The sequence below is a fragment of the Myotis lucifugus genome, unplaced genomic scaffold (assembly GCF_000147115.1).
Source record: "Myotis lucifugus unplaced genomic scaffold, Myoluc2.0 scaffold_2, whole genome shotgun sequence".
In the NCBI taxonomy this organism is placed as follows: domain Eukaryota; kingdom Metazoa; phylum Chordata; class Mammalia; order Chiroptera; family Vespertilionidae; genus Myotis; species Myotis lucifugus.
In genome coordinates this window covers 13,334,882-13,347,992 of record NW_005871050.1, presented here as the reverse complement: position 1 = coordinate 13,347,992, position 13,111 = coordinate 13,334,882, and the positions used below count along the sequence as shown (strand labels likewise).

General features: G+C 40.8%; 1 protein-coding gene across 3 annotated transcripts in view; it reads right to left on the bottom strand.

Annotated features, from left to right (window-relative positions):
- Positions 1–13,111, bottom strand: part of TENM1 (teneurin transmembrane protein 1) — a 596,847-nt gene that overhangs the window by 72,255 nt on the left and 511,481 nt on the right. For all 3 annotated transcript variants that reach the window (XM_023756535.1, XM_023756543.1, XM_023756550.1), the window contains one exon: positions 12,377–12,531. In XM_023756535.1, the coding sequence (XP_023612303.1) occupies positions 12,377–12,531 (155 nt within the window). The remainder of the gene's footprint in view (positions 1–12,376; positions 12,532–13,111) is intronic.

The following is a 13,111-nucleotide window of genomic DNA, read 5'->3' as shown; positions in this document are numbered from 1 at the left end:
GGAAGTGCACAAAGAAAAAGCAAGTAACCCCTAAAGAACTTGAGTTTCAATATCATCTGTATCACTCAGGGTGAAGGAGGACATTCTGTTGGAAGGGGAGAGAGCAAGAGATGAGAGACATTAGGCAAGAGTTTTAAGAAGAGGGAAAAGAAGGTGCCTTTTCTGTTCTCAAACTATTGTTTCTTTCCTCTCCTCTCCTCTCCTCTCCTCTCCTCTCCTCTCCTCTCCTCTCCTCTCCTCTCCTCTCCTCTCCTCTCCTCTCCTCTCCTCTCCCCTCCCCTCCCCTCCCCTCCTCTCCTCTCCTCTCTTTTCCTTTCCTTTTTTTCTTTTCTTTTCTTGTCTTGTCTTTTCTTTTCTTTTCATTCCCCCCCCCCATTGCTGTAACGGTTCACATATGGATGTTATTATATAGATTTTTTTCAAAACAACAGAAAACACTGAGTTCACTTGATAATGTGAAATGTACATATAGATTTTGAAGAGGAGACTTTGTATTTCCTTTTCTATCCAGTTATGGTTAGTTTATGTGAAGCTTGCAAAAAAAATCTGAAGGACAATAGATAATGGCTTTTTCAGTCATGTAGAGACAACCAGGGAAGGCAGAGGTGTTTTGCTTGGGGCAGATGGTACAATGCTGATGGATAAAAGAGAGTTTTGTTTTTTTCTGTTTAAGAAGAATGACTACAAAGAACATTGATTCAAAGTTACCAAAGTCCAAGGTGGGTGAAGGGACTGCAAAAGAGCAGCTAACTTCTTTAAAGAGAGTTCAAGTTTCTTGGACAGAAAGAATTACCTCTTAGAGAGAACTTGCAAATGGGTTTTTAGAACATATTTTCGTGATTATTGAGAAATAGTGAGCAGTAGAGCATGGGCTAGAAGAATAAAGATAGTTAAATACAGTTCTGACTTCAACAAGAATCAGAAGATGTGCCCCACAAACTGCATGGAGGGAACCTGATGTTGATTTGGAAAAGACCCTTGAGTGTGTTATTAAGTAGTTGTTTTTTAGTTCTTAGACAAGGAAGTAGTGCTTATGGATACTATGACTAGAAACAAATGATGCCAAGGCTTTCTTATTTCCTTTTAAACAGAATTACCAACCTAAGGTTGGTAAGGTTTCTCATGATAATTTTGTGGAAAAGTTGAGGGAAATATCGGTGAGGGTAGTGTTTTTCAAACTTGTAAGCCACTCAGTAAGATATATTTTATACCATTATCTGGGATATACAATTGAAATGAAAGTTTCATGAAACAATACTTACTTACCCTTACTATACATGACACATTCTGAATTCGTTTGTTTTATTTCATTAAAAAAAGCTGGTCATAGGCTATTATGCTGATTTCTGGATCCACTATGAATCCAACACATAGGTGAATTCAACACATGGGTTCATAATCTAACAGATAACTAGTCTAGTGGTGTCACAGTTTCATCTGGGCCTATCCATCAATTTTATCATGTATGAAGACTTAGAAGGCATTCCTCATATCCATAATAACACAAAGCTGAAGACATTTCATAATAGCAGAAGAATACAAAGAATACAAAAATATGGGCTGAATATAATAAGATCGAATTGCATACAGACTAATGTAAGATCCTACATTACATGCAAATAACCAAGTGTGCAAGTATAAGATGAGGATGGGGGTGAGAGACATGAATTTTTAGTCCTCTGTAATCACATCAAAAGTGTCCAAAATCCAATTCAATTTTAGCTGTAGTTTCTTAACCTGTGCTCTTTATTTCCTTAGCATTTTGCAAAAGTACCTTGGGAGTCACTATAAGAAATACCACTAGGTGGGGGTGAGCCTGAATAGAAAAGTTATGGGATATACTTCTTGTTTGAATCTGCTGTTTGCATCTGTTTTATAAATGGGAACTTATTTTGTTTGAAGTAAACATTCTTTGGCAAATCCTTTTGAAAACAACCAGGCAAAATTAACAGAGACAGAGAATATAGAAAGAGGGTCCTATATTCTGGATTATTTTATTCATTTCTGGAAGCCTCATTTTCAAAGAGATAGAGATGGAACATGTTTCTAAGAGATATAATAGGAACATTTTCAGAGAAGAGTGAGGAGAATGGTGAAGAAACTCAAAATAATTCTAAGTGAGGTACAGTTAAATGAATTGTGGATGTGACTTACGAAGCCTGAGAGAGTTGTTCACATATATTGATAAGGCTGTCATGTGGAGGAGACAGTTTGATATAGTAGTTTGGTGAAAAAATGTGGACTTTGACATCAGTTCGACCAGGTTCAAATTTGGACTCTGCCATTTATTGATTATGTGACCTTCATCAAGTTACTCAACTCTTCTGACCCTTGTTTTTCATGTTTATTAAAAATAGGTGAACATAATACTTACCTTGAAGAATTGTCATGAGGATTAAATAAGATAACATATACAAAAATACCCAGTATAGTGCTTGGTTCACTAATATATCTATTTCATAGAAAATAGGTTAAGTTCATAACACAGGGCCTAAAAAGTTGCAGTAAGACTAGATGGTGAACGTTAAAGGAAGATGAAAAAGTTAAAGGGATCCCAGAAGAGTTTTACGCTAGTCAGAGATATTGAAAGATGGAATGAGCTGCTTGGAGGAGGTAGTGAGTTCCCTGTCACCAGAGGTATTTGAGGAGAGATTGGTCTGTTATTACATGAGGAGAATATTCTAGAGAGAAGTCCAGCATCAAATGATTGGGCAGAGGAGTAGGATTTCCAGTAGATTAACTACCTCAATAGATTAAATGCCTAAGGCCAAAGTTTGCTCCTCCAAAGAACCAATTGCCGTCCTTCGTCCTTCTTCCATACCATGGATGATGCTTCCCCCACCTGTTAGGCGCATCTGGCAAATGGGTATTCTGGGGACCACTTGGGAGTATACAGATGATCCAGTAAGAATTTAGGGAGGATTGATTATGTATCAGATACTCTAGACCAGTGGAAGAGCCGCATGTGGCTCGCGAGCCGCAGTTTGCTGACCACTGCTCTAGACAAACACCTTAAAGTATGTACCTTAGGAACAGTGGGTCAGCAGGATTATCTGTCATACAGAAGGTCCATGTTGCTTATATATCTACTATTGGGCTGATTTGGTGAGGCACATTAGGCTAGCTCCAAGGAGTAAATCAACTCTCAAATTTGCTATCACACCAAGAGAGTTGGTCTAATTCCCAATTCCATTCTAGTCAGGTATGAGATGGAAGTGAATTATCAGAACAGGATGATTCAAAAGCAGCAATGGAAATAAAGAGCCCAATCTCTTCATAATCAACTCATCTCCTGAAGTGAAAGGCCTGGTTGTTTATAGCAGTGCTTATAAAGGCAAGTTATGCTTCAGAGTTTACACCGAGAGTTCAGTTTCACATTTCAGTAAATCAAAAAAAGATATCGATTTTGAACAAATGGCTGATTTTATTGTCAAAGCAAATTTCATTTCTTGAGATGATTAGATTTTATTAAACTATTGCCTAAGTGCCACTGAACACACACTCTGTGAATAAACACCATATTCCTCAGGCAAACAACATTACATTTGTCACCCACTAAACAGAATGATATTTGGTCATCTCCAATTGTTGAAAACACAGAAGTTAGAAAAAATGCACATTGGGGTCAGAAAGCTTACGCTCAAATCTTGGCTGTATCACTTAATAACTCTATGGTCATTGTACAATACATAATATTTCCACCAGTTTTCTCCTCTGTAGGTGTGGGTAATTATACTTCTCAAGGGTGGTTGGGTTGTGGAGATAAAATGTGAAGAACATGCTTAGCATAGTTCCTGGCACATAGCAAGCTCTCACTAAGTGGTAGCAGCTATTATTAGAATTACTATAGTGAAAACATCAGGATATGTTGAAGATTAGGGCAGGCTATTGAACACTGATTCTTCCTGGGGCTCAGGTTTGCCTCAGAAAAGTATAGAAGACAAAAGCAAGTAAGATAAAGAGGACTGCTGTCTGCATCACTTCCCAGCTTCCAAAGGTACTCTGCTAGCATGTATGGGCCTTCCCTGTTGGGGATCTTTTGGTTTTGAAATGCATGGAAAGTATTAAAGAACTTTAGGAACTGTGCTATATTTCTGTAAAGAAACCTTCATGGAGTTGGAAGGGACCTTGAGAAAAGAGCTGATCCATGTTCCTGACTCCAGAGAGGCCTGATTTTCAAGCATTCATAGATTATTGCCGGCCAACATTTGCTTTACAAGTTTCAAAAGGTGGGGACTCTGAAAGATCTTTTGATAATATCTGATGCTGCCACGTAGCCTTAGAACCAGTAAGCTCTTCATAAGGTCTGATTCAAAGCATCATGCTGTACCAGAGGCCTCTCTTTTCTCTCCTGTCTGTTCCTGTCAGCAGAATCTGTGTGCTCTCACTTAGACATCTGTCTCCACCTTCACCCATCAATACATTTTGATTTAATGATATATGAAACTTGAGCGCAGTGTAAGCTCGGCTGGATCATGGTAAGTACTATTATAAACAACAGGGGCTTTGTTTTCCGAAGGTGTTATGAAGCTCCCTACTCAGTTTTCTTCCCTCTAGCTGAAGACAGCTCATGTTCTTAAGTACACAGGAAACATGATCCCCAATCTGCCACAGTTGTCTAAACAGACAGGGAAACTCTCGCCATAGAGGCTGAACATCTGGGAAGGTGCGCCACACACAGGCTTCCTCCTGGCAGACACTCTATCCACTCACCCATCTGATTTCATTCAGTGTCCCCCAACTTTTGTCCACCTGTGCCATACATGGGTAATGATTTGCGTCAATGGCCAAACTTCTCCTTCCCAGTGAAACATCTCAAAAGTGTCATCTATTTTCACTTTTTCCATTTCCTCACCTCCTACTCTACCACTGCAAACTGACTCCAATTAATTAGCACTCTACCAAAGGCACTCTTATCAGTCACGAATACTGTCAAACTAAATGGCTTCTTAAAAAACCACCTTATTATATGTGACCTCTAAGCAGCATTTGATATTAATCATTCCCTTCCTTCTAAAAGCTTATTTCCCTTGTTTTTTTTTGACCACACACATTCCTAGTTTCCCTCCTATTGTTAAGGTCTCTTCCTCTCAGTCTCCTCTATGGACTCCCATTCCTCAGCCTTCTCTTGAATAGTGACATTCCTGGGATTTTGGTCCTAAATTTTTTTTTATGCTATGTAGCCTACCTGGAAAAATCTTATCCACTCCACTATTTTCCATTACCAGGTATAAACTCATAATCTCAAATCTTATCTCCATTGCAGGCATTGAGCTTTATAGATCTCTATTGAATTGCTTCCTAGTATATTTACCTGGATGCACATGGGTACCTCAAACTCAACACATCCAGAGCTGAATCCATTATCTAACCCTCACTCAAAACCTGATTCTTCTCCTCTTGTATCCTTCTTTTTAGGGAATGGTACCACAGATACATAGTTCCTTTATTCTGAAATTAAATCTGTTAAGTTATTTTTAAAAATATTTTGATTGACTTCAGAGAGGAAAGGAGAGGGAGAGAGAGACAGAAACATAAATGATGAGAGAGAATCATTGATTGGTTTCCTCCTGCACCCCGCTACTGGGGATCGAGCCACAACCCAGGCATGTGCCCTGACCAGGAATTGAACCATGACCTCCTGGTTCATAGGTCTACGCTCAACCACTGAGCCATGCTGGCTGGGCAGTTAACAAGTTCTTTGATTTTAGCTCCAATATTTTGCCAATCTGTCTAACCTTCTTAATCCATACTGTTGATACTTTAGGTTTGGCTATTTCATTGCTTGCCTACATAATGCAAGTAAAACTGAGCAGCTTCATGGTCAGTGTTATGACAGAGTTGTATTCCAAAGAAATCATTTGAATATCCTCCCTTCACAAAAAAACAACATTAGAAACCAACTTAATCTGTAGGGGAGTCTCTTGAAAGGTGCTAATCATGTATATATTGACTAGAGGCCCGGTGCACAAAAATTCGTGCACTTGGGGGGGGTCTCTCAGCCCGCCTGTGCCCTCTTGCAGTCTGGAATCCCTCGGGGGATGACCACCTGCTGGCTTAGGCCTGCTCCCCAGGGGATTGGGCCTAAGCTGGTAATCAGACATCCTTCTGGCAGCCTGGCAGCCCTTGGGGGATGTCCACTTGCCAGCGGGGAGCAGGCCTAAGCTGCAGTCGGACATCCTTAGCGCTGCTGAGGAGGCAGGAGAGGCTCCCACCACCACCGCTGTACTGGCAGCCATCAGCCTGGCTTGTGGCTGAGCAGAGCTCCCCCATGTGGGAGCGCACTGACCACCAGAGGGCAGCTCCTGCATTGAGCGTCTGCCCCCTGGTGGTCAGTGTGTGTCATAGTGACCAGTCATTCCCAGTCTTTCTGCTGTTAGGGTCAGTTTGCATATTACCCTTTTACTATATAGGATAGAGGCCTGGTGCACGGGTGGGGGCTGGCTGGTTTGCCCTGAAGGGTGTCCCAGATCAGGGTGGGGGTCCCGCTGGGGTGCCTGGCCAGCCTGGGTGAGGGGCTGATGGCTGTTTGAAGCTGGTCACACCCCCTTCAGGGTGGGGGTCTCCACTGGGGTGCCTGGCCAGCCTGGATGAGGGGCTGATGGCTGTTTTCAGGCTGGCCGGCGACTGAAGCTCCCAGCCTCTCCTTTTTTTCTTTTTTTTTTTTTAAATTCTGGGATTTATTTACCTTCTATAATTGAAACTTTGTTGCTGTCATAGGAGCTGAGAGCTGGCTCCTGCTCGCTGCAGCTCTGAGGTCACAGCCTGCTGAAAGCAGGTATCTGGGGTTTGTTTAGCTTCTATAATTGAAACTTTGTTGCCGTCACTGGAGCTGAGAGCCAGCTCTAGCTCTGAGGCCACGGCCTGCTGAAAGCAGGTATCTGGGGTTTGTTTAGCTTCTATAATTGAAACTTTGTTGCTTTCGGAGCTTAGAGCCGGGCCGCAGCAGGCGGGGAACCTTGGCTTCCTCCATCACTGGAGCAAGCAAGCTTCCTGCTCGCTTCAGCTGCGTGGCTGCCGGCCGCCATCTTTGTTGGTGGTTAATTTGCATATCTCGCTGATTAGCCAATGGGAAGCGTAGCGAAGGTATGGTCAATTACCCTTTTTGTCTTTTATTAGATAGGACTAGTGGCCCTGTGCATGAAATTCGTGCACACTGAAAGGGAATTAATTAGAGGATGTGAGGCAGTCCGCGTTTCTAAAATTCAATGACATGAGTTTTAGCTATTACTTTGCCAAATAAATGGAATTTACAGATATCATTTAAAAGAGCATTCAGCTTAATATGAAAAACTCTGGCTACCAAGTCAGGTCTGTTTTCAACTTTTTGCCAGCATTGTAAATTGTTTGCAATATCTGCCCATTTGGGGTTGCATGTTATGGTTACGAATAAATCGGGCTTGCCATACTTTGTTACAATTGCCATAGCATCCTGATATTGCTGCTGCATATTTCTGGGACTACCCTCAAAAGATGATAGAAGTATTATCATTTTACCAATAGGCACATTGTCATTTTCAGATCTAGATTTGAGATAATCCATCAAACCACTATATTTTTCAACTCTCAACTTAGATTGGTTTGCTTTGATGAAATTTATCTAATTGGCCTCCATATTTGAATATGAATCCACGATAAACTGTTGAGTTAATTTTCCTGCATTTAAAATAGGATTGAACGTGTCCCTCACAGAGAGATGAAATCCATAATACTGCATTTGTGTGACTCGTGTCCTTACATTTTGTCTAGTATTATTGTCGATTACACTGTTGTCTCTGAGTCTTAATGCAATATCTGTTCCCCAGCCTTTTTCACCATGTGGAAAAAGAATAGGATATGTCATTGCATCTAATGTAGGAAACAGGATATTGATTTGTTTCATTTTAGTGGCATTTGGATTATTGGGATCTGGTTTACAATGAATGAGCAAGTCCCTTTCAAAAGGAGGCTCTCCATCTTCATTTCTGAATATCACAGCAACCTCGGTTACACGGGGAGAATTATATCTACGTGGGTCACTGTTGGGATCGTATTTAATCGCCATTGTTACCTCTGTGGGAGCAATACCTTCTGCTGCTGCTTCAGATTGGGCTTCCTTTTCTACCTCATATAGCATCTTGTACGATTTTGTTAATTCATTTATTTCATGCATGAGGTTGTTGATGTTGATCATGAGTCTTTCTGAGAAGCCCTGGTTTTCTGGCATTGCTGACTATATTTTACTTGTAGCTTTGGCTGTATCCAAAATATAGAGTTGAGCAAACTTCCGAGAAACACCATCCAAAGGATGTAAAGTTCCAGTACAGTGATAAATTTGTCCGTGTATTCTAAAACAGTATGGCCCATATCCTGATGGCGATGCAATATTTGCACCCATGGAAGCAAAAGCACAAGAACTATTTATGGAACGAATATTTTCCATGAAATTTTTACTGTCAGAATCTTCGTTTGTCATTAATCTTTTAAAATACGCCAGGTAATCTGGAAAATATATATCATTTGGACAGACTTTCCCTTTGCTACAACATCGAGTAAATTTCTCATCAGATGGTTTTTCATCAGAGAAATTTAGTGATAGGCAAAATTCACATCGAACAGTCATTCCACCACAACTATGTTCGAGCATTGCATCCTCATGTACTCCATTTTTGCTAAGAAGGCAGTTCCTACCAGAATTGGTAGTACTTGTTGATGACTGTTCTCTAGACATATTCTGTCGTCGCCACCGCCTTTTTTCAACTTCAAAGTCATGTTGGTTTTTAGACATTTTCTGTCCATGACGCAGGTGTTTTTTGGCATCAGAGCAATGTTTTTCCAGTAGCTGGTGTTCAGATACATTCTGTCGCAGGCACCGCCTTCTTTCAAGATCAGACGCACATTGCTCTTCAGACATTTTCTGTTGATAACACCAGCATCTTTCGGTTGCAGAGCTACGTTGTATCAAGAGTTGTTCTTTAGACATAGTCCCACCTCCCTACTGTCACGGTCTGAGATGCAGGTGAATGAGAGTCCTGGCTGTCAGGCCATTGAGAGCTGTCTGACCAACGGCTGATTCTGGTTGATTCTGTGGGGGTGGGACTTCCTCCTCCCTGCTGTCAGTTTCCACAGCTGTGATGAGGAAGCTGGGGTGGCAGAGGGAGCCATGCCCTCCAAGCCACCCTCTCTCTTGCTCTGCTCTATGTCCAGCGACCTCCTGCTTTGCCAAGTCTTCCAAACCTCCTGCTCTCTGCCCGCTCTCCCACTCTGCTCTCCACCTGCAAAGGTCCTGGGAGCCCGCAGGCATGGCTAGGCATGGCCGGCCTCGCCTCCTGGGGCAGGCGAAGGTCTCGGGAGCCCGTGACCACCATTGCCTCCCGGGGCGCTTGACACCTGCGCATGCAAATTAACTCACCATCTTTGTCAGGTCAATTTGCATACTCACTCCTGATGGGCTGGTGGGCATGGCTTGTGGGCATGTGGAGGGACAGTCAATTTGCATCTTTCTCTTTTATTAATATAGATATGTTTTGTCTCTGTCACACCTATATTACTTCAATTGACTCTTAAGTGATCTCCTTGCCTCTAACACTGTTTTTTTTCCCCACCTCATTCTCTCTACTACAGTTAGAATGATTTTTGAAAAAGGCATTTCCAGGATTAATACTATTTTAAAAATGCATTTCTTTGATTAATGCTATTATTTGTTCCTCATGTCCACTGGATAAAACTGAAACTCAATCATGCTTTTAAGGTCCTTCATCATATGCTTCCCCTTAGCTCACTAGCTTTATCTCTCACTACTGCTCCATATTCTTTGTACCATAGTGTCCTTTTGGTATTGGTATATATGTTAACTGTGCCTGGTGAGCACTTATATGCATGTTCAAAGAAAATGCAGTCTACTATGGGAGATTAGTTGGACACACAGTTGGGTAATAGAGATCAGATTACATATTAAATGTAGTGATACTAAATTTCAGTAAGGGAATGAGACAACAATGAGGGCTAGAACCATCAAGGAAGGTTCCCATGGAACATATGAGGTGTGACAAGGGTGGGGAGTGGGATTTGGACCAAGAGAGGTAATTATGGACTGAGTGAATGGAGCTGTGAGAAGCAAGCCCCTGATAAGGGTGGGGGTCATAATCTGGACACTGAGGTAGCGATCAGTATGGACTCCTTGTTCTCTGAAATCCCAACAGGAAAAATTCTAGTCACTCTTTAGGGTGCTTTAAGCATAGGATAGGGAATGATGGTTTTTCCAGGGCCCTTTTTCAATGGGCTGCACTCTACATCCCAAACTGAAAGAGACACGGTCACTTTTATGGTGGCAGTGATGGCTTGCAAAGTGTCATGTGAAAAATAACCCTTCTCATGGTGATGAGGATCATATATTTGCTCTATTTAGATGAAGAATTCTCTGTTCAGCGTAACTTTTCTACACAGAAACAGATAAGCTGTTTAGAGTTGACTGGTTGCAATTCTAAGCGTGCTATTTTAAGTTAAAAATATCCCACAAGTGAATCATATATGTGTATCTTCTCTCTTTCATCTCCATCCTCCACAAAAACACATTCACACCCTTCCTTACTGCCATAAATCATGCTCCTTTTCCTTGCCTTATTCTGGATTTTGCATCATAGAAATTTCGGCTACTTTGGGTCTTGATAGCCTGATCCACTCAAATCCCTCACTAAGAATGGTTCATTCATTGTGTTTCCCAAGCCTCCCAATTCCCATTTTATTTTTATAGTTGACTCTATTTGACTATTTTCTGAGTTTCTGGGGTAAGGCAGAGGTACATAGAGAAGAAACCCCCAAATAGACACATCTCTGGTGTTTAATAGCGTTGTGTATGTATGGCGGGTGGATATGGGAGAGAATATTAGAATTAATGACTAAAGCAAGGTTTCTGGGTGATCACTTCTTTTCCTTGTTATGTTAGGTTTCAGGTGGCATGAATAATGAAGCAATAGGAATATCTTAATTGTGGAGGATATCACCGGCTGCCTACCCAACAGCAATCCTTTCTTTGCTAATAGAGCCCTGATTTTGGTTCAAGAATTAGGTAGCAATGTGCTCAGGGACAGTGACCCAATGCCAGAGGGTCTGAATCCATTTTGGAGATCTCATTTCCTCTTTGCCAGTGACTGGTGATGGCATGGGTAAGTGACTTGATTCTGTCCACTGTGACACATGAAGAAAATCTGCTGGCATCTTCGCCTACCTGTGGTCATCTCACTATGTGGGATAATTAAACCTTATTGTTTAAACTACTTTTAGATAGGTGCTTTATTATTTGTCATCAAAACCATCCACTCTGATACACTAACCAATTTTAAAACTCAATTTCTACTCTAATTCATTTGAAAAGATTATCTAATAATCTACTTCATCAAAGTCATAGATTTATGGAATATTAGAGTTTAAAGGGCCCTGTGAGGATGACTGGTCTATTTCTTTAATTTTATTTAATTAATTTATTTTTTAAACATTTTTATGTATTTTTATCGATTTCACAGAGGAAGGGAAAGGGAGAGAGAGATAGAAATATCAATGATGAGAGAGAATCATTGATTGGCTGCCTCCTGCACGCCCCACATTGGGGATTGAGCCTGCAACCCAGGCATGTGCTCTGACTGGGAATCGAACTGTGACCTCTCAATGCTCAACCACTGAGCTGTGCTGGTAGGGATATTTCCCTCATTTTAAATACCAACCTCTTGTGTCTGAAGACTGAGAAGGTTATTCCCAGGCAGTTAGGTCTGTGCTGTATGCTCTATAATCTCTCCACATGTTTAATCCTGATTTTGTACAATTGTGGTAAAATCAGAATTTTGGACTCAGATGAGAGCAACACTGAATTTGCTTATTTATTCTCACTGGCATAAAGCTTTCCTAAATATACGTAAAATAGATCTTGGAGGGAATGTTGTTTTTACTTAAGAGAAATTTCAAATGCCCTAGAAATAGCTATTTACAGGCACATAAATAACAAGTCATGCTCATATATTCATTTAAAGAGATGTCTAAAGACTTTAGTAGTCAGTACTTTCCCAAATGTGAGATACTGTGTTATTTAAAAATAATAAAGTTATGTATCTAGGAAAATATTTACTAAATGAGATTGGCCTTACCCTCTAATTGATTCAAATTTGAGAGACGTTAATTCTTATGCTGACATTCCATCTAGCCTTACTCCCATCCTAGCTTGTCATTTTCTCCCAACTGAGTTTTTCTGAGCAGAAAAAGTAACTTACATAAGGCAAAACTTCTGTTGTCTGATGTTATAACAGATACCCCAGGCTTCCTTTCTACCTAATTTCTGTACGAGAAAATGGTTATTCATTTCCATGATGCCAAATGGTGATAACACTTAAAAACCAGTGGCGCCTACCTGAGTGATGTCCATTCCTGAGTCACAGCTCAGTGGCTGTGTGGAAGTCAGACCATTTGAGCCGATTACAGTGGAGATCACAGCATTTTCATCAATTTTCCGAATCATAGTCCCATCCACAAAGTAAATGAATCCATGCCTATCAACTGTGATGCCTGTTGGGAAAGAGCAAATGAGCATTAGGAGGCTAGCGGGCCACATTTGCACCAAGATCAGGAATTTAAAAGAAGCTGTAGAAATGGAAAAGCATTTTAAAGACATATGGATTCAATTTTGCTCAGCACGGCCAGGACAGTAATGGGAGGGGTCTGTTCGGGCACACATTTGCTTCTTTGTGTATTGAGAAGAAATGACAAAATGTAACATGTGGAGATAAAGCCAGGTCTAACAATTTTATGTTGTCCAGTTTTACATTCCCACCCCCTTGACACTTGCTTACCATCCCCCCAAACAAACAAACAAACGAACAAATAAAAAAACCTTCTTTAAGATAAATGCAAAAAGACACAGGAGGCAGTATGTATTACATTTCTTTTGGGGTACAGATGTATAGGCTACTTGCTTATTTTCATAGTTGAATTAGAAATAACTGACTTGGAAAGCATTAACATTCTTTTCATCAATTCACACTCAGTTAACGAAGAGTTTGTAATAATCCTGATAAACTGGACTGAGTTTTTTTCTCTGTAATACCTATTAAGGGGGGAGAGGGCTGGAGAGAAAAATTATGGTGTC